Source organism: Hippoglossus stenolepis, chromosome 16 (genome assembly GCF_022539355.2).
Source record: "Hippoglossus stenolepis isolate QCI-W04-F060 chromosome 16, HSTE1.2, whole genome shotgun sequence".
In the NCBI taxonomy this organism is placed as follows: domain Eukaryota; kingdom Metazoa; phylum Chordata; class Actinopteri; order Pleuronectiformes; family Pleuronectidae; genus Hippoglossus; species Hippoglossus stenolepis.
In genome coordinates, this window is record NC_061498.1 from 3,172,678 (window position 1) to 3,194,412 (window position 21,735).

The 21,735-nt window shown below is 46.1% G+C and overlaps 1 protein-coding gene across 1 annotated transcript in view; it reads right to left on the reverse strand.

The window, feature by feature from the left end:
• The window catches only part of LOC118123160 (glutamate receptor ionotropic, NMDA 2B), a 100,265-nt gene extending 82,166 nt beyond the window's left edge, over positions 1 to 18,099 (reverse strand). The window contains exons 1-2 of the mRNA XM_035180344.2: positions 17,970 to 18,099; positions 17,254 to 17,361 (exon numbers count right to left, since the gene is read on the reverse strand). Coding sequence (XP_035036235.1) covers positions 17,254 to 17,280 — 27 coding nt within the window. The 5' untranslated portion in view covers positions 17,281 to 17,361; positions 17,970 to 18,099. The remainder of the gene's footprint in view (positions 1 to 17,253; positions 17,362 to 17,969) is intronic.
• Between the last annotated feature and the right edge of the window lie 3,636 nt (positions 18,100 to 21,735).

Consider the following 21,735-nt stretch of genomic DNA (forward strand, 5'->3'; position numbering starts at 1 on the left):
GTCGGTGCCTGGCTAATTCTCAAACGAGACCATTAAGGCAACGCGATCTGAACGGAGCCGTGTTTACTTTGAGACGCAGAAAATACTCTGACTAATGCCGCAGGATTAAATGTCCCCACTCCCTGGTTATGACGGCTTCAGCCTCTGCTGCTGCACAGATGCAACAAGGTAGCGGCCAATTAGGTAAGAACAAAGTGTTTCAGCTACTTACCCGCCCCGACCAAACAAAACCAGGTACTAAGTGGGCCCAAATGGACTATAAATGGGGTAATAGTCGTTAATGAACATGGAGGCTGGCATGGCTCATATTGCTGTGGTGGAAAGTTGACAGAGCAGGAGATATGAGGCATGGCACAGCTCTGCAATTGGCTCACCTCTTTATTTTTGTCAGCGATAAATCACACAATTACAGCAAAGCAAGGGGTCCAGCGCGGGTCTGTGCACGCGTCACACTAACTGTCAGAGGGCAGGTCGCACCGTGGTCTAAACGCTAACTGCAAAACACACGTGCACGATTGGGTCAAATTGCGCTTTTCCAGTCCATCAAAAAATACCTTCCGTGGCCTTGGAGGTGAAGCAACAGGCAGCGTATTGTTCCAGGTTTGGTATTTAATGTATGTGAGTGAGCAGCACTTTGCTCCAATCACAACATATTCTGCTCTCACGGTAATAAATCCGCACAGGACAGGAAACATTACTGCTGGGAACGGTTTGTGTGCTTGTGGGCAGTGGAAATGTGTGTGTGTGTGCGTGTGTGTGTGTGTGTGTATTTGATGAATATAGTTTGAAAGGTTGTGAACAGCACTCGCAGTGGCTTTCTCTCCCTAATGCATTTTTAGAAACTGACATTTATGGGCTCTTTTTTTGTTGTGTGTGTGTTGTTCCGATGAAAGCCGGCAGAAATATGTAACCTTACTGCTAATCTGCAGCGATGAGACGGCTTTGATTTGAAATTGATTCAACGCTGGACGACGCACGACAATATTAAAAACATATTTCAGTCCGCGGCTGCATTTTGAGGAGGCGAGCACCCCCCCCCCCCCCTCTGTCCGCCCTGCGGGATGTGACCGGGCCAACATCGCGGGTCACTACGCCGCATACTGATGAGCGGAGAGAGATCAGCTGGATCCCGGAATCGCTGCCAAACCTACGATACGCGAGAGCGTGAAAGAAATGGCGCTCTGATGTGAGAAGTCGTTATAAACTGCTCTGATACATATTCATGCAGCCTGTCTGTGCAGCCTGCTGTGGAGGTGGAAGGTGGTGTGAGTGTGTGTGTGAGTGTGTGTGAGTGTGTGTGAGTGTGTGTGTGTGTTTGGACCTGTGTCTGTACATGATGTTCTGAATCAGCCACTCACCAGCCCCCTCACCAGAGCAGACCAGCCAGGCTCTGCGGCCACGTTTTTCCTAAAGGATCCAGGATCCATCTACTGTCACGACGGCGTCTACTCCCAAGAAAACGAGGGGACCATCCATCGCTCTCCTCCTCCCTTACCCCCCCCCCCTTCTCTTTCTTCCATTTTTAACTCTATTTATCTCTTTTATTCTCCGTTTCATCATTTTGTCTCTCGGAACAATGCTTCCTCTAAATTCTCCCACTTATCTCCCTCTCGCGCGCTCACACTCTCTCATCGCCCTCTTCTCATTACGTGGTAAGTGTCAGGTTGGTCGATGGTGTTATTTGCATGAAAACTGGGAGGACAAAGGCGACCGGCAATTTTTCACATTCATTGCCCGGTTTGATATTTAGGCGGACAGCGGAAGATGGCCCAGAGAGACAATCTGCCCATATCTCTCTGGATGACTTCAAAACATCTGTGGCGCGTGTACATTATCTTAACCCGCTAAGTCAGGCGTGCTGCAGTGGCTTCATTTCTCCCTTTAATTGAAATGAGAATGTCATGGGAGGCTCACAGCAGCAGAGTAAGTACCAGGAGTTTGAAAACCCTAATGTCAAACCCACTCACACACTCACGGCCTCTCGGGAGTCAAATACTTGTGATTTCATTGTATGGAATGAACGGAAAACAAGGAGAAACTTCATCTGTGGACTTTAAGTGATCTGCAAGGATCAGGATGTGCTGTTGTTTGGCAGTGGCCCCGTTCAGACCTGGTATCAACATCTGTCCTGAGAGATCAGCGTCAGGTTTGTGTGTTCACACCCGGCGTTAAAAAACATCCTGAATGTGTCTCCTGTCACATCTGCTGATCGGATTTCACCTCCCTGCCCTACATGGAGATAATCACGACCATCGCTTGTGTTTGCAAAGACCAGAACATGTTGTTTTGACTCAGTTTGAGTTCACAGATATGTCCGATAACTTTGTGGGTGTGTGTTGGCGTAACCGAGAGAGAAAGAGAACAAGCGGAGTCACACGGGGCTGAGAAGGGGAAACACAGAGAAGCGTACAAATCTTGATCACACAGGAACGGAGCTGCCGCTGCCTTCAAGTGCCTTTTTAAAAATAATTTGTAGGGTTCGTTCTCTTTTTTTTTACGGTTTTGAAATTGGCTGCAGTTGAAATGCAAAAAAAAGGCTGCGAGCAATAAAACAGACCGAAGCAGAAGTGTCCCTCAACACTCGGAGACGATGATCAGAAAATGAATATGTGGCTGCGGATAATTAGACGTACAGATGTTTGTTATATATATGGAATAATTATGGCAGGAGGAAAGTGGCAGGGGGGCGAAGTCAGTTTCCTTTTGCACAGGGTCTATGATTACGCCCCTGCACACATTTCCTACTTTATTTAAAAGTCGAGAGTCAGTTTGTGTGTGTGTGTGTGTCTGTGTGTGTGTGTCGCTCTACAGCTCCCCTGCTTGTCCGTGTCTCTTCTTGAGGATCGTTGCAGCCACGATGAACATGAAGAGTCCAGCGTGAGCCAACTTAAGACTTAAGACTAACGTGCTTCAGGCAAACATCTGGAACAAACTATTGATTTTAGATAATTTGAAATCAAAAGTTTCCTCTTTTTATTGAGGCACGTTGTTGATAGTGTATTTTCAGTATCGTTTTGAAAACATTTCTTTTACAAGGATCTACGTTCTAAAAGCAAAAGGTCCAAAGAATGTCAGAGTGAGAATACAGCAGGAAAATGTCCAGATGTGGAATAACAGGTCAGATACTTTCTGAAAATGGCTTCAATGATAAATTGGATCTGCAACAAATTTCTATCTGCAAGCAGTTAGTCACTTCTGCTCATTCATGGAGGGCTGCTGGTTTGTATCGGACAGTCACAGCCACAACTGGAAGTGCAGGAGACAAACTGGTTGTCCTTGCTTTCATGCATGATATCAATAATCTGAGTATCCACGAAGCAGATGTGCTGCCCGAGCTCCGAGCAGCTGTTCCCGGCCACTGACCCCCCCCCCTCCGAGCCCTCACACCCGAACCCAGCCTCAGCTCATTTACAGTCGGGGTTTCAGTGTGAGGCATTTTCTCCTGGTTCCCTGAGATGTGGCAGCTGTTGAGCAGGTAAACCCGCCTGCAGCTGTTTGATGACGTGCTGGTCCTGCAGCAGGAGTCAGACACGAGGACAATGGACAATCAGCTTGTTTCGTCCACACTCAGTCTTTCTTTTTAGTCTCAGGTGTTGTGTGTGTGTTCGGGTTGTGTCTTTGTGGACTCAGTGTTTCCCGCTAACCGTCCTCCATCAACCGTCAGCTGTTGTTTTTTGCTTATCAAGTCTCCCATAGACACTAAGACACCTCAACACTTCAGATTGACAAATGTGTTTTGACAACACTCAAGGAGATAAGCACTTGGTCTCTAGGATCTCTCCTAGGGACACGTTTCTATTTACACCTACTCCGCCTCGCAGAACAGACGCTTAATCTTCTCCCTGATTTGTGGCTTCTGCAGCAAAGTCCCTCTCTCTCTCTCTCCCCTCCGTTCTTCTTTTCTCTCCTCCTTCCTGACTCTTCTTCCCGTTCTCTTACTTTTCCTCCTGCCTCAGTTTGTCTGCTCGCTGCCTCTCCTCAGCTGCCTTTCATCAGCATCAGTCCGTGAGTCACGGTAAGAGACAGGAGTGTTTATATGCGTGCAGTTCTGCTGGAGACCACATTGTCTTCAGAAAGGTAGAGTGAGGGATAGGAGGAGCGCGCTGCATGGAGTGACCCCCGTGCCAATAACGGCGCTGTAATCACTTCAAATGTGTTTTATTGTCAGCTTTTCACAGATTAGAGCAGCAATAATCTGTCCTCCTCCATCCATCTCATTCCAAGCTGTTATTTTTGGCACCAGGATTCTGCCTTTTTGGATTAGTAGGTGTGCAAGAGTTTTGGTTTTTTTGGTCGTTGTTGATGTTTTGTTTTTCTGTGTGGGGGGTGTGTGTGCATGTGTGCGTACTCGTGAGAAACAACACAGAGGAAGGTATCTGCCACGCTGCATTGTGGGGGCAATCTCAAGCAGCTGTGGTGCAGGATCGGTTTCTTAAAAAGACGATAGTGTGGCTGCTCGCTCAGAATCTGCATCTTCAAGTGGAAATCGGCATCTCATGGGTACGCTCGGATAAATCTAAACCCGATCCCTGAAATATGCTTAAGCAAGAACACGGCCTAATCCGCTGCTGCTCTGTGTCCGCCGTGTCCGCCGGCACAATGCACACGTCACAGCCGCTGCAACGGGGGACACAGACCAAAACAGAAAAAACCAAATAGATCCCATTCCATTTAAGGAACTTTTCAGTCTAATCCAGCTTCAGTTAAATGCTGTACATCATCTCACATCTGGCCACATGTTCATTATTTTGTAAGCAATAACTGCCCTGGCAAAATTCTTTAATCCCCTGATTTAAAGGGTCCACGGGAAATGACAAAAAAAGGTGAAATAAAATCATCCGGCCCATAATCTTTCACAGACCTCCTCGAATTCAAAGCACCTCGGCGAACACGCTGCAGGAAACCTATCTCCTCACTCTCCCCTGAGGCGGAATATTGACTGATGACTTTCATTTTCAGCTATCAATTCTGTTGCTAATTTTACACATTTCAATTAACTCCAGGTATTCTTGCATGGGCCTTGCTATGATTAGAAGCTGCGCATGGATGGAGTTCACTACCCGCGCCTTGATAACTGCCAGTTCCACTGGCTTTAACAGCAGAGGAAACACGGATCTCCAGTATTCTTTTGGATGCTCGTTTTTTATTTTTATTTTATTTTGCACGATCATCACTATTTTCTTGCAGACGTAAGGTTGTCACGGCTGTCTCTCTCTTGCATCCTTCCCAGGGCCGCAGTGCCGAGCGCCTCTCGGCTACGGGATGATGATGAGACTCCCCACAGGGATAATGACATCTAAGAGCGTCTCTCCAACGGATGTCCCCCGATTTAATCCCTCCAAACGCTCACCCCGGAGAAGCAGCAGCAGCAGCAGCAGCAGCAGCAGCAGCGCTACACACAGACACGGACGGACGGGCAGATTTGCCAGTTCAACAGGCGGCAGCCACTGAGCAACACAAAGAGACAGTTAGTCAGTCTGGCCAGCTCACCGGCTGCAACAGAAGCAGACGGGAACAAAACACTGCCACAGGTGAACACTTCAGCATTGTGGATGGCACCGGAGTAGAAACCAGCCTCCTCCGAGCTGAGACGGCTTCTCTAATCCCAGAGCAGTATGACAGGATGTCTGCTGCAGACACACTACACCTCCTCTGTGAAGCCGGGTGCAGGTTCTCTTTGAGCTGATAATAAACCGTCGCCTGGATGAAAGCAGCTTTTAAAAGCACCTGCTACGAGTGGAGGGATCGCTCCGTCCACAACAAGGTCAGCACGAGTGGTCAGCTGCACGTTAACAACCTCCAAGCGGCTGTCGCTCAAGGAAGCACAGGTCAAAACACTCAGCGATGCTTCGAGGACACAGAGTATTTACTGGGTCACGTCACTTTAACATGCTCATCAGGGGTGAAATATAGTTTAGAGTACACATCAATACTGATCGTCGATACAGATAAACTACAGAGGAAACATAAAAACAGCCAATATACGGTCGAGGGCGTCGTAAACACGGTCTACAAACCAATGAATGTAGAATGTTACTCACTCACTTCAATTCAGTCAAAGCTGCAGCAAATTTCACACACGCAGGTACATGCAGGTTTATTTAAATACAATCTTTCCCATTGCCAGTGGAGGAGAATTTGATTTTCCACCGGTGCATCATGTCCGACGTCACAAACCCACGAAACGCCGAGGAGCTCTCTCACCTCACCGGCCAAATTAGCGCCTTCACCCGGGTGTTTCGTTTCCACCACAATCGGAGCCAGAGGCAAATAAAACCTGCGTCGGCTGGGGAGTCATTTTTTCCTCATTGCAAAGAAATTATGTTTTTTAGGATGTTAGAAGGGAAAAGCTAAAAATATCAGTTATGTTATGTCTTAAATGTGCCTGATTTTTAGATCCATGAATTCTTTCCTAGGAAATGAATAAAAATGTCTCACACAATGTTAAAGAAAGGGATAAAAATGCCTGGAACATTTTATGGTTTCTTCCCGGACCCACAACTCAAGTTTCCACCAAGTTTTGTGGAAATGCGTTGAGTTGTTTTTGTGTAATTTTGCAAACAAATGATACAAACAAACGGACAGGAGTGAAAACACAACCTCCTTTGCAGAAGTGATAATAACTGTCCACGTGTCCAGAATTGTTTTACCATCAAAAACATTGATGTTCAATCTTGACATTGTTCAGTTGCATCCACTTGAAGTCATGTGGATGAAAAATAAAGTCATCACAATGTTTTCCTGTGTGAGACGCAGACGTATCGACGAGGCCACACTTCATCTAACTTTTCAAACAGCTCAGTGATGCTCGGTGACGCGGTGACCGCCAACAGTTCACTTATAATTATTCATGGCTGCAAATAAAACCGAGCGGTGGCACTGATTACAGGGAGCGTGCGTAAAAGATGATCTGACTCCAGCTCGGGTCAGGAGCCTCTCTGCGCCAGTCGCCATGACAACCAGGGGGGAGACACTCCATTTGCAGCGCCGCACTCTTTCCCAGCGAGTCGCTCCAGTACCTTCAATTAGCCACCCATTATCATTCATGAGTTTGTTTGTGCAAAGCTGTAAGATTGAATTCCAGTTAGCCCGTCCTCCTTGCACCTGCACGCTGATGTAACGTAAAGGGAAGCATCAGCAGCGGCGGCGGCGGCGCTACAGCGATACAGCGACGGCCCCGTGCTCCGTTCCACCTACGCCGCGCTCCATTGGGCTAATTTCTGCTCCGCCGAGGCCTGGCTCATCCCACCGCCTCCACCAGGACGGTGTCAGTTGTGCTTGCAAGACACGCAAAGGTCATAAATTAGCAATAGGCCCCTTGAAGGAGACAAGTTCTTAAGCTTAAACCTGGTGCGACTCCTGAGAGCAGCTTTTAAAACTCACTGTTTTGCATATAAATGTATTCATAGATGTGGGTTTTTATTTATTTCATTTGACAGTATAGAGCTGCCGTCGTCGCCGGTAACAAGCGGACGAAGCAGCGCCGCTCCTCTTCCAGCCGCCGTCGCCATGAGTGACACAAAAACAGGAGCCATTTTCATTGTTTATCTGAACCGCCACTCACCCGACCCGACCATCGGACAAAAGCTTTCTCTTGTTGCCATCATAACACTGACTCCTCACTCATCACTGCTCTGATACGATCATCCAGCTCAGCCACTCATTCCACTTGTTGTGACACAATTAAAGGAGCGGTAATGTGGTAAACAGGGTCCACGGGCCTCGCGGCGTTTGGCTGCGCGTTCCTGACCTCCGGGCTGTTTTGTGTGATATAATGGTGTTGACCCCAGTGGCGCCAGACCCCTCTGTGTGGAGTTATTATATTTATGCAACCGCTAAGCCCCTCGACTATTTCACAACGCTGTCAGCCGTTAGTATCCGTGCACGGCCGAGGCCTGTGTGGACATTCTCAATTTCTGGTGAAAAATTGAGCGGCGAGGAAGTGAGACAGAGGAGTCAGTGGGGGAGGAGTGAGCCCTGTATATTTTATTCAGCAGCAGCGGAGAACAATTCATAATCACGGCAGACTGATTCACAGTTTTAATTAAAAAGTAGCCTCATAGTGCCGGTGGTAACATCTTGATTTATGAAGACCCGAAACGATGGGCTCCCCGCCCCCAACCACCAGTGAGAGTGAGTTCACCAGGGAAGAGGCGGGCCGGGGATGGGAGCGGGGGGGGGGCTAACACTCGGGAGGAAGTGTCTCGTTTCTCACAGCAAGGTGGTTGGCACTGGGGGCATATCTCTGTGTGGAGTGTGTCAGGGCATGTGTGTGTGTGTGTGTGTGTGTGTGTGTGTGTGTGTGTGTGTGTGTGTGTGTGTGTGTGTGTGTGTGTGTGTGTGTGTGTGTGACGAGCATATGTGCAGGTCTGTCTGCTACAAACCCAGCAAATATATCAACACGGTCGATATCACAGGTTGATTTCAGTATCGGGGTTTCAGGTAGCTTTTATATTCAGATAAAATCGCCGTAAATAAAATATACTTTTGACAATTTTCACAATTATTTCCCATGTTACTCGCATGTCAATGCCTCTGCTCTCACATTTTTTTTATATCAGTATCAGCCTCAAAAGACCGAACATGAGTCAGACCGCCGTGTGCACTGGAGTCTGTGCACGAGTCGCGACACGTCATGATGCCGCTGACCTGACACTAAAGACTTAAAAACAGCATATGGGAATATCTGTGAGAAAAAGGATGGACAGATAAGATGGACAGATAAGATAGAAAGATAAGATGGATAGATAGATAGATAGATAGATAGATAGATAGATAGATAGATAGATAGATAGATAGATAGATAGATAGATAGATAGATAGATAGATAGATAGATAGATAGATAGATAGATAGATAGATAGATAGATAGATAGATAGATAGATAGATAGATAGATAGATAGATAGATAGATAGATAGATAGATAGATAGATAGATAGATGGTGGTATAGATTTTGGCTGAAGAATAAAAAGCCTTCTGGAAAATGGCCAGCGCTGCAAATTTAACCAGGGCTGATGGAATTTGCGTTGGTCTGACAGTAATGTTAAGCTTATGTCAGCCCCTCCATTTAAATCACCACCATAACAGAATCCCTTGATACAGAGAGATTTTAATTAAAAAACTGTGTGTGTGTGTCAGAGACAGAGAGAGAGATAAAAGAAGAGAGAGCAGGAGAGAAAACAGGACGAGCGAGAGAGAGGGAGCATCAGATGATGCAGGGAATGAAGTGAGAGAGAGAGAGAGAGAGAGAAACAGGAGGGATGGAGATGGAGAAAGAGAACGAGTGATTACAGGAGTGAGATGAGTGGAAAGTTGGAGTTTGAGCTGCATTGAAGTGAAAAGTGAAAAAAAGCACAGTGTGTCTCTACTTTTCTGGAGTTTATGTTCACAGCAGTGTGTGTGTGTGTGTGTGTGTGTGTGTGTGTGTGTGTGTGTGTGTGTGTGTGTGTGTGGGTGCATGTGCATCTGTGCATGTGTTTTTGCTTCCTTCTGTGCGCTCCCATTCTCTGTCACTCTGGTTGATTGATTTTTTGTGGTCTGGCTCACTCGCAATCACGACAGAAACCAAAGTGAAGGCACACACACACCACACACACACCACACAACACACACACACACACACACACACACACAGACCCACCTCATGCTCTCACTCACACACACACTGGAGGAGCCTGCATCAGTTTGAATGATGCATACACTTACTATGAAATAATCCATTTACGCAGAAGGCCCACTCAGCCTCAGTGTAAAGTAATGAACATGCAGACGCTGTCTCTCGACCGTTCAAGCACATCCACGGCAGCTCTTCAATTACACAACTGATGCGGCACAAAAGACGCACACTTATACAAAGATGTAGCAGGGGGAAAAAAGAGCATGTAGATGCCAATCCGGAGATAAATAATTATAATTAATAACATCTCCTTACAGTGTCAGCAGAATGGGAAATTATGAAGATTTAACAAAAGCTTCCCAGACGTGTATCTGCACCACATAGTCAGCAAAGTGTAGCTCGTGTTAAACGTGTTAAAACCATCTTGTTGTTTGGGGACATTATCTTTTATTAATAGAGTTATGACAATTATAATATGTATTACTCATAAGTCCAGTATTTGCATGATAGTACAGAGATAAACACTTATTAATAGAACTATAGATAATATCACTCATTAGATTTAATGTTATCGAAGAAGCAGATCTATAATATTTTCGGAGAACGTGGACCAAACCATGTGAGGCAAAGGGGGTTCAATCTTTTCAAAAAATAAAAGAGCTTGAGCTTTCAATGCATATTATTATACAATGTAAAATTATCTTTGTCGCAATAATCCCCATGAAATCCAGCCCTGGTGAAAACGCAACAAGGAAAGAAACGAGAAAAATGTGTGAAATAAAAAGTCTTTAACTCTCTCCACGCGTAAATGCTCATGTTGTCACACCACACGCACACACACACACACACACACACACACACACACACACACACACACACACACACACACACACACACACACACACACACACACACACACACGAGAACCAACGCTCCGCTGTGGAACCGAGGAGACGGTATCTTATGTCACCCCGAGGGTTTCCCCACTTCATAATAGAAATCAGATGCTTGGGCAGCAGTTACAGATAATGTCAGAAGGCAATTTCATCGTGACAGATATGATAATTCCGGCCGACTTAAAATGAAATATATTATTATGGGGTGGGTGTCAAAACAGAGCTCGCCCTTCACACGTTGGGAAGAAGGAAGAAGCCATTATCCTTTTGTTTGAACACTGGTTTAAATATGAGACTTTTCAGCTCCCATTAATGTCCAGCAACTCTCCATTTCACTTATTACATGTTAAACGGTGCCGCAACAAGTTCTACGACGTGACTGTGTCAATCTTTACCACCTTTCCATGAAATATATAAACACAACTTATATAAAGCCAGATTTTAACAGGCACACAGAAGCGAGGTAATGTCTCACCTGTGCTGGTTCCCAGTTCATTCCAGGACTGATTTTGAAAATGATATTGTTTGTTTTGAAAAGCTCTGAAGGGTCGAGCGCCTCCTTGTCTCTCTAATCTTTGAACTTTACACTCACACACACGATGGCTGAGGTCCACAGAACCAGATTGAAGCAGTAGTTGCTGGTCAAAACTTACATTTGTGTGGGTTTATTTGATTTTTACTATGTTTTGTTGGATTTATTGCTGTTTGTTTTATCTTAAACTGACTTAAACTGACTTGACTTAGGGGGTATATTGTTTTATGTAAAGATCAAGAGCGCCTGCGATCCCAAGCAGCTTGAATCCTGTGTTAAACGCTCAGTCCTGGATATATTAATATGGTCTGTAAACGTCCCACACACATACCAACACGGGACATTTCATTTTAAGGCCGATTGCCTCCTCTCTCCCCTCCACTGACTTATTGTTAACTACGTGTTTAATGGAGCATCCCGGTGACCCGGAGCTCCCACGTGCAACTTCACGTAGTCGCAACATATCCTGAGGTCTCGCTCAGGTCACCTGACGTATTATCGTTATCGCTCTGTCAAGTAAAGAAATAAAATCAATGTATTTTTTGTCATTTTGACATTTATTGTGTTTTCATGGGATTTAATGAAAATCCTATAAGAAGAACCGGTTTCAAGATGCTTCCAAACAGAATATGAACACTTGAAAAGTCGCAGCCTCTCTCTCACAAACACCTCCACACACACACACACACACACACACACACACACACACACACACACACACACACACACACACACACACACACACACACACACACACAGTTAATGAGGGTGCTATCAGTGTCTGGCTGTGTGAGTCTGTTCTAATTGTCTCATCTTTCGCGGTGGCACATTCTCGGGCTCAGGTTTAATTTAACACCCAGTCCTCCTCTAGTGCTGCTGTTATTTACACCCCGTCCCATCGCTGCCAAACACACACTCACTCACTCTCTCACTCTCTCACTCTCTCCCTGCCCTGGACTCACCCCTCCACACATACTCACTCCGCACCCTCTCATACTTTTCCCGTATTGCTCCGTCACCCAGCAACACCCCCATCGTTCTGCTTATGATAAATGAAATGTGCACTGATCCCCCGGTTACCCTGTCGGTGTTTACCACAGAACACAGGAGCGCGGGTCCAAAGTGTTTAGCACCTTTAAACGACTGTTTGAAAAACAAGCGACACGGGTCGAGATATTCATTATTCTGACGGGAGAGCAGATTTATAATGTGTCGACGACGTGACAAAGTGAGAACGGTCACTCAGTCGTGAAGCTTCCGGAGCGACACCTGAATGTGCAGCTCCTCTCAGCCTCTTGATTCAGTTCCAGCTCGTTTTCAGGGTTATTTTCTGTCCTGCAGCTGTTTTGCTTTCATCACTCTCGTCCTCATTTTGGGCTACAAGTAAATATTCCTGCAACTAAAGAGCAAGTTTGTCATGATATGTCAACACTGTGTTCACAACTTCTCTCCACAGCAGCATGGTGGCGAATCTCTATAAAACAGATTCTACAACTGAATCTGTAGGTTAGGGATGAGAATTTGGGGCCGGAAAGCTTCTGGATTTCGTTTCTAGTTTGACAAGTTATGTTAAAGCGAGTAAACATTGCAAAGCATCGTCTATCGGCTTTTTAAATTTATCTTCATCCATATGCAGATAGCTGTTAATGGAGATGAGCCAAAATGTCGTCCGTGTGTGTTTTGTGTGGAAAAACATTTGACTCGTGCAAAAGAAGAAACTCGTCAGACTGTAAACAAAGTACGGTGAAAGGAAACAGAGATCACTCAAACGAAACTATAGGTTTCTCCAGCATTTCCAGACAGACACTGACACAAAAGACAATGTCGGGGAAATTAATCCATAAGTATGAACTCTCTTGAGCACGGAAATGTTTGTCAGGACATTTCACAAACGAACAATCTCACATCGACATCGTTCTCAGCAGTTTTCAGCCGCTCTGGTTCCGTTCGGTCGCAAATCAATGGGAGATGCAAACAGGAACAAAGTGAATTCGAGTCTGAGAGTTGGATCGGTCAGACTTTGACAAACCTATTATGTTCGTACAGTCGCTTGACAATAGCTCACATCCCATTCTCCCTTCTCTTCCTTTTGTCTGCTCCATCTTTCTGTTCAATACAAGACAGACTGACCTGCTCTCCTCTTCCCTCTCTCTCCCTCGCTCCCCTGCCACATATCACAGATTCTGACAGGACGTGAATGAGGTCCCTCAGGGAGCCATGGGCCCCCCTGCTGGGACTTCTTCTGCTACACTCCCCATGGGCATTTTTCCTTAACACAACCCAATCAATAGCATTTAATATTATCTACCGGCAAACAAGCGTCACGGGAGAAGGCTGCGGGAGGCAGCACGAGAGCCTGCGAGACGGCAGGCAGGCCGAGAGCAGGCCGTGGAGCATGCTCTGCGTTGCTGGGGCCACTGGAGCGAGGTGAGCATTAGCTCTGACATTTCAGCAGCGGCAGCAGAGCCAGGAGACGCTGCCTCGTGTCCGGGTTATCTCCAGCTCCACTCGGAGGAACGTGCACTCGGGGGATGGTCGAGGGTCACTGCCCATGCTTGACCATTTCATCTTTGCAACATCACAAACAGACTTTTGGAGATTTTGCGTGTGCGCGCTCATGTGTGTTTGTTTGTGTTTGTGTGTGTGTGGCTCAGCTGATGATGCACTGCCATCCAATCTCCTTGCAGGGGGGCGTAGCTCGCTGCTGGTATCAGGGAAAGCAATCCCTTTTATGGTATGGACTGATTTATAGTCCAGCGCAGCTTTCATAATGGGAAAGAAAAATGTAGCTTAGTGGAGCGGAGATGAACAAAAATAAGTTTAAGTAGCATTACTCAGTCGCAGCTTCTATGCAACAAGACATTAATCAGATTCTGTAGGTATAAAATTAATCATGCACTATGACACAAGTGTTATTTTTCCGAAGCTGGATCCAAGGAGCTGCCGTTAAATCAGGGACGACAGCAGCAAGTCGCCCGGGTGTACATATAAAGTATATAAAGTCTGTGCCACTTCTGAACAACACAGTGTGATCCGGCTGATTTAAATGAAGAACAGATTACAGAACAAATTGCGTATAGAAATGGAGAAATGTGTTGATTTCTTATTATTCAGCTGCAGTCACACTAAGAGCCTCTGACACTCTGTTAGTCCTCCAGGCACGAGCGCCACTGTTTCCAGTCGATCGCGGCTGCGTAAAAAGATGCTGACCTGTAGCATGCACACACTGAAACAAATCATTCATCCGCTTCAACAACAACACAGCCTCCTGATGAGGCCGGAAAACAACAAGTCAGCTGAAGTGGAGCGCGCGGCTGCTCACCCAGGCAGCCGCTCACGTCCCTGTGCACGCTTGCAGTCGAGGGTTGTTGTGCAGATACGTGCGAACACACAAATTTACACGGTGAGCTACGTGTTAACACAAATACTCAAACCCACAAACACGAAATAATCGTGAAAAGCATCCACACAAGTGTAAAAATACTGTATGAAGTAGAAGTTCATACCTCCGCCAACAGTCCCCTTATGAAACCACATTTAAATTCACTAGATCCAAGTTTTTATTTGGATCTGCACCAAGAACCATGAATAATTCTCTGATAAATCAAGGAAAATGTTGAAAAGCAAAATGTTCTTGGAACCGAACCCTGATCCGGACACGCACCAAAATGTTCTGGCTTCCTCTCTGACCGATCCCACATCCTTCCACCAAGTTTAGTGACAATCCTTTGTGCTGTTTTTGTAGAATCTTGCTTACAGACACACAAACCAGCAAAAAATACAGAAAAAACCGACACGTCGTTGTCTGAGCGTCGGCTCCATCTAACAACTGGAGCACAAACAGCGACAGCACCTGGAGCCTCCTCACAGCAGCATCTGAGGACGAGCCAGGAAAGAACAGATGCCACCAAAGCAAATGTTGGAAGTGCAGCGCTCAGCTAATGATTGGATCTGCGGGCCCTTTTCCAGGTGACTTATGTTACTGCTCCGCTGCCGGAGACCAGGATGAACGGAGGCGCATTGATCTGCTGCTTTGCGAGCCAATCAATGCCAGCACGCAGATCCTCGCTGGGTTTTCAGGTCAAGCCCAGAACATGAGGCCCCAGGACTTGATAAACATGAACTGATCCCCGTTGCAGCAGAGTGTGTGACTGTGATTCTGCATCTTACAAGTCGATTCAATCACACGATAGTTGAACAGCAGCGGCGACGGCCTCGAACAATGTGAGAAACGCGCCTGAAAGGTTTCTTTAAATAAGACTTTTGGAGTTGTCGTATTAATGAGACGGGGCCACACTCTGCTGAGTAATTTTGCCTGTGCTGAGAAAACAGGAGAGACATCAGAAGTTATATCGTCTCCCGGAGAAAAAACGCACAGCTGCTCTCTCTCTCTTTTTAATTCACGTCCCCAGAAACAACAACACTTCCTCTCTTCACCTCCTTTCCTTGTTTCTTCTCTCCTCTCCTCCTCTTCACCAAAATGCCTCCTAACTCCCCAGCTCCTGAATTTGCTCTAATTTAGTCGAAAGGAAAAACAAAGAGAGACAGAAAAACTTCCTTTGACTTCCAATAAACAAATGCATAAAAAGAATAATAATGCCAATTATGAATATTATCCCCAAATAAGCTGATGAGCGTTCTGGCTATTGGAGGAGAAAGAGGTGCTCATCTATCCCAGTGTTGTGCTGCGATACAGAAATCTGCTGTTAATTACTGCTCTGTAGGACGAGAGTCATCGGATAAATATTTCACACCGTATTTCAAAGATTGCAGCCTCAATATATTTGACCAGTTTTGTGCGTTGAGCCTGAACGATGACAGAGTTGAAGCGAGGGTCTGGTGTTAATTGGATTTGAGGGAAAAGCCGTGTTGCCCTTAATTAATGGAGCTGAGCGCTGGTGATGTAATGAGCGGCCAAAATCACATTAAGGTTTGTTACACAGGGGCGGGAGATAAAGCTTTTCGAGAAGGAAAACGAAACTCGTTATTATTCCGATATTAACCATCATTCTGTGTCTCGTTTCTTAACAGTTTATGTAAGAGCAGGAAACAGACTAATAAATGGTAATTTTTCACTCAATGACGGCGAGGCCGTGTCGTTAATGAGATTCACCATCGCTGCTAATTGGTGTGATGCCGTGTGACGTAGGACGACAGTAGGGGCGGTGCAGCGTCAGCGTTCACCGACCCGGCCGTGTGACTTTCAGCTAACGACAGAAGGCCGAGGCCGAGGCACTTCATTACCAAGCTGCACCGTCGCCCCCACAAGTAACAGGAGTAACTGTATAATGGAAGCATTTGTAGTGCGCTCACACACCGTGCACACAGCCCCACCCCCCCCTTCCCCAACACACCACCACCGCCACCACCCGACAACCACCGTCTCCTATCACACACAAAAAAATTTAGTTTCTCACTCTTGCTCCTCTGCACTGAGGCTGAGTCTCTTAAACGTCACGGCTGATTAATAGTGCATGGGCAGAGAGGAGGAGAGAGGGAGGGAGGGAGGGAGAGAGGGAGAGAGAGAGGGAGAGAGGGAGAGAGGGAGAGAGGGAGGGAGGGAGAGAGGGAGGGAGGTGGTCAAAAAAAGGTTGTGAACAACTTATGAGCAATTTAAAAAGCCGAGAACCGACGAATGAGGAGACGAGTGTGTGAGAAAACGATGGAATGTGCTTCTCATGGACCCTTGTGGCAAATACAATTTCTATGTGTAATTCGGTCCTGGAACACATAGAGAGAATTATATCTTCTTTTATCTTATCACAGACACACACACACACACTCACACACACACACTCACACACAGCTGATGAGCGGCTGACACAAACGGATCCTTTAATTGCCTGATCAATGCCTGTAGATCCATGCAAATGAAGCCGATAGTCGATGGGCGCCGGGTCATGTCGAACCTGCCATTGATCAAAGTGCACACTGCGCTAAAAACTCCAGGATTAAAGCGTTCGTCTGCAGGCTCCACCTTGAACCATTATCCTGACCCTTGAGCAAACCCGACGTGAGATACAAAGCAAAAGAGCCCGCGGAAGTTTAAGATCATCCATCACTGAGCTTTAGGAGCGGCGCACACTTAGACACACAAACACACACACACAGGTGAGATAAGGCGAGCTGCTCTCTACAGGGACAGCGAGAGAGAAAGCCAAGAACAGCTCGGGCCGGAGAGAAGCCTCGTGCGTCCACATTGTCTTACCTTGTGTTTCGGCAGCCAAAGACTCATCCCAGCTTCTCAGAAGTAGCATGATGGTGCGGCCTGGGACTCCTCTCTCCCTCTCATAGCCTCAGACTGAGGGAGGCTGAACTGCAACCAGCACCGGGCAAAAGACAACATGGTTATTGATCCGTTAGCAGCGGCTGTAAATGAAGAGATTCTTCACGTCTTTACTGAATAATCGTGTTTTTCGTGTCGGTTATTGTCCCTGAGGGTGATGATCTTATACCGATGCCATTATCACGTCCACGTACATCGCATAGAAACTTTAGAATTTAAATTTAGAGGAATTTTTTTTCCCACAGGGAGAGAAGACTAATCACCTGGAATCACACCACACGGCAACATAATTAGCCAATTAAAAGACAGATGAGTTTAATTAAGTCCAAAAAAGCAGAATGAAATGGTGCTGGAAGTAAACTATTCCTTATCATTTTCAGGTGTCACTCCACCAGCAGCTTCGTTGGCTCCAACCAGCCGCACTTTATCGAATAGGCACGTTTTAGGCCTTGGTGATTAATTGAATTTCACTCCACCACCTCATTAGGTGTGTGGGATTTACTGAAGCAAATGCAGATGTTCATGAATTGAGAAGCGTGTGTCTCTTTCCCTCGTCATAATCCTTTCTGTGTTGATTGGGAACAAGGAGAGTTTTTTCCTTTTTGGAGAGAGAGGGGGGGGGGGCACGGTGAACTCACAGCAGTTTTAGGTAAAATCCTCGACAGGTCAGGAGGGTAACGCAGCAGTTTGGAGGTAATTGTGCTCCACGGGAGCAGCTTCACTTCTGTTCCTCCGAAGAGATGTTTGGCGCTTCTTGTTTTTCTGACGTCTGCCAGTCTGTTGTTGCAAAGGGAACAGAGAGGACACAGGGTTAGCAGCAGGTCACAGGCACTTACACTCTGATAAAAGCAAACTGTGCTGTGGCACCGTGTGCAACCCATGACCCGCTTCCCGCGGAGTTAGTGAGATAAGATGAAATGAGGGGGAATTTAAAATGCACAGCTCCGAGCTTAAAATGGTGATCTATATGCGGCGCTCTGTGTAATTGTTTATCATCCGAATCTACTGCGAAGGCCATTTCTGTTCCGTAAAAACACAATGTGACCGTCGTTAATCTGTTTAAATCCATCACACAGCTCCCTTTAGTCAACTGTGTGTGTGTGTGTGTGTGTGTGTGTGTGTGTGTGTGTGTGTGTGTGTGTGTGTGTGTACCAGGATAAAACAAAAGAATCCAGCCCAACATGATAAATAATGTACTTTTTTCCTAATGTGCTGTGCTGCTAAACTGCCTCTGCCTCAACAGGACTAATAAATAGCTTCTATTAATCCTGATTATACATAAATCATATATCATTAACACATCGGGTCCATAATGACGCCTAAACTGAAGGGGAGAGCATGGGCCACACTTTAGGTGGATAAATGATTAATTCAAATATGTTGATGAATAATAAACCAGTCTCTGCGGGGGTAACAGATTGTACTTTTCATATTTAATAGATTGATGGGCCTCACACAACATGTACACACGGCCGACCAACACACCGATCACATGTACGCCCGCCACTTCACGGTCGACGCGTGAAACCGGCGGGTTGAGCGAGCAGTAGATTAAAACATCAAACGCAGGCCTACGCTGCTCGGTGGAAACACCCGGGCTCTTTTTAGCTTGTTTCTTCGCCTCCACTAATCCCACAAAGGGCCTAAATGTTGCTTTTCCTGCACACACGGCGCTCGGCCCTGTCATGGACGGTGTCTGCGTCGATACGAGTCCTCTTAATCAGCGCCTATGAATTATTGAATAGCCTTTTTATATCAGATCATGACCCATATTCTGCTCGCTTGATGTGAATGTGCTGCCAATAAAAATTGAGATGTACTTTTTAAAGTCGCCCCACATAGGCGTCCTGCTCGCTCTCTAATGGCCGAGCGGGATTCAGACACACACGCTGCAGAACGTTACGAGCGTTAGATGGAGCTCCGCAGACTGATTCACTCTTTAACAAGACGATGGACGAGGTTGTCGTGCGGCGTCAGACACAATGTGGGTCTGAGGGTTCTGACACACACACACACACACACACACCGACGTGCGGCAGGAATACAACGAACCCTGGACGGCACGGAGGGGACGTTAGCTGGAGATAAAACAGCTAATGGAGTGTTATTGCTGGTTTCATTAATGCAGAGCTCAGAGCCAGACGCGGGAGTTGTACTGTTGTCTCATTAGGTAGCACATGGGGAGAGAGGCAGACAGAGAGAGTCCGGAGGAAGGAGGGATGGGATTATGAATCTGCTCGGCCCCTGCTGGCTCCTCTCCTGTTCATCAATGGCGACTGAAGACACACGTGAAATGTCTGAAGACTTTTATCAGGCTTCGTTTTCACAGACTGGATGCTTGAGATCTGTCATCAACTAACAGCTGATTTATTGTTCTATAATATTTGCTACACACATCGTTGATTTTGAATGAAGGTGTGTTTTTAAATTTAGAATTAGAGTAAAGAACAAATGGAGCAATGCATTAACGAGCATTTAGCAAAACACTAAATACGATTCTACTTTCCAAGGGGAATCTGTAAAGCGAGTTAATTGGAAAAAGCGATTCAAAATATATACGTATTCTTGTCGGTAACTGATACAACCCAGCGCTTGGGTCCCACCATGATCGCCAACAAATCTCAACTGTATCCATCTTGCAAACTGCTCATTTGCACAGTGACTTCTCACTTCTCCACCCGAGCGACGCTTGAGAGAACCGGTGAAATCAGGACCAGCCTCCAGGAGTCGAATCCCCTGTATCCACTGCCGTTTCCCAGCTAAGTGGCACATACGGTTGACATCAGTGTCCGCTCAGCCGCGGCCTCGTTCCACCACACAGTCGAGATGTACGCGACTTTCACCTGACGTCCTATTTTTGTGATCATTAAAGTTAAAAAGAAAAAAAACAGCGGCGAGCCATGTGTCAGAGGCGGTTTGCACCCGAGACGTCCATTTTGCAGCGTGGCAGCTGTGACAGCTTTTGACAGACTACCTGGGTTTAAGTGCTCATCAGTGGATCGGCTGCAGGGGTCACGTGTGTGTCAAGAGCACCGAGCACAACGGGTAATGGTTCTGGGTTACGAGAGCGGGTCCCAGGTGGAATTCGCAGGTACGGAGCCGTAACCTTGACCGTGCACCGCGCGCACACACACACACACGGACACATAAATTCAAACCGCTGTCAGCCAAATGATACGAAAGTTAATCAGAGAAAAGGGGTCAATCGCTGCTGCACCTATGATGGATAGATGGACAAGTGTCAGTGTGTATGTGTGTGTGTGTGAGAGAGAAAGAGAAAGAGTAGAGAGGGAGAGTGGGTGTGAATTTTGCTGCAGACACACACACTCAAATTCCAACACTCCACGAGGAGATGAGCTCTACCGTCAGTCTCCCGCCGCGAAGCGTTTTGTGCATCTTTGGAAAAACAGCAGATAAAAATAATTACACCGTGAAGAGGGCAACGTAGAGAGCGTCTCTTCATGTAGATTACTTTATTGATCCACATAGAGATGCCTCTCACACACACTCCACTGCATTAACTAGAGAGCGTGGAGCAGCACTGAGCAGATGTGATGGACAGAAGTGGCTCCTCACATCAGCCGGACACTGGCTCCAGTGCAAAGCTGAGGGTGAAGTGTGGAAGTTCCCTTTAACGTGAACTAAATTATCGGACGCTCAAGATATCCAAGCGTGGTTTTTTTTTTATTTCAAATGCATGAAATGTGAGCATGTAATGAAATTAAAAGCTCAAAAGGATGAATGACGGTGAAGTGAGTTGTGAAAATCTGTCATTTTTCCCATTTGAATTCTGTCTGACCTCACACACACGTCCATGACGGGTCCACACACATACACACACACACACACACACATCATGTAAAAACTATGTCAATGACCAAATACAATAAAGTGAATATCTGCATGAGTATAATCATCAATGCAACAGCAACAGCATGTATGGATGCACAGCACTGTACTCACCTATTTAACCCTTAACACTGAGAAATATTAAATGTAATCAATTTTGTGGGCTGGAGAAATTGTAAAGATCACGGATATTACATCAACTAAGACAAAGATGTTGCTTGAGTCTTTAATCCGCGTTAGTAAAATCCCATTAAGACTCAATGGTTGGAAAAGAAATATTGAAATTAGTCCGTTACAAAAAAAATGTTGAGAAAAAAAAAAGAAAAAAGGTCCCGAATTTAGAGCAGTTTTTGACAATTGTTAATTATTTTTGTCGTTTGGAACCAAATCCAGGATTTAAAGGGTAATTCCACAGGAAAAACAGCTATATCCAGAGTGGCTTTATCAGGGGGACGGCTGCTCAAAAGTCCCACTTCCCATTATCTTCATGTGATGAAGAGGAGAGGCATTAAATCTCCTTCAGGAAAAAAACGTGGAAATATAAAAGATGAGATG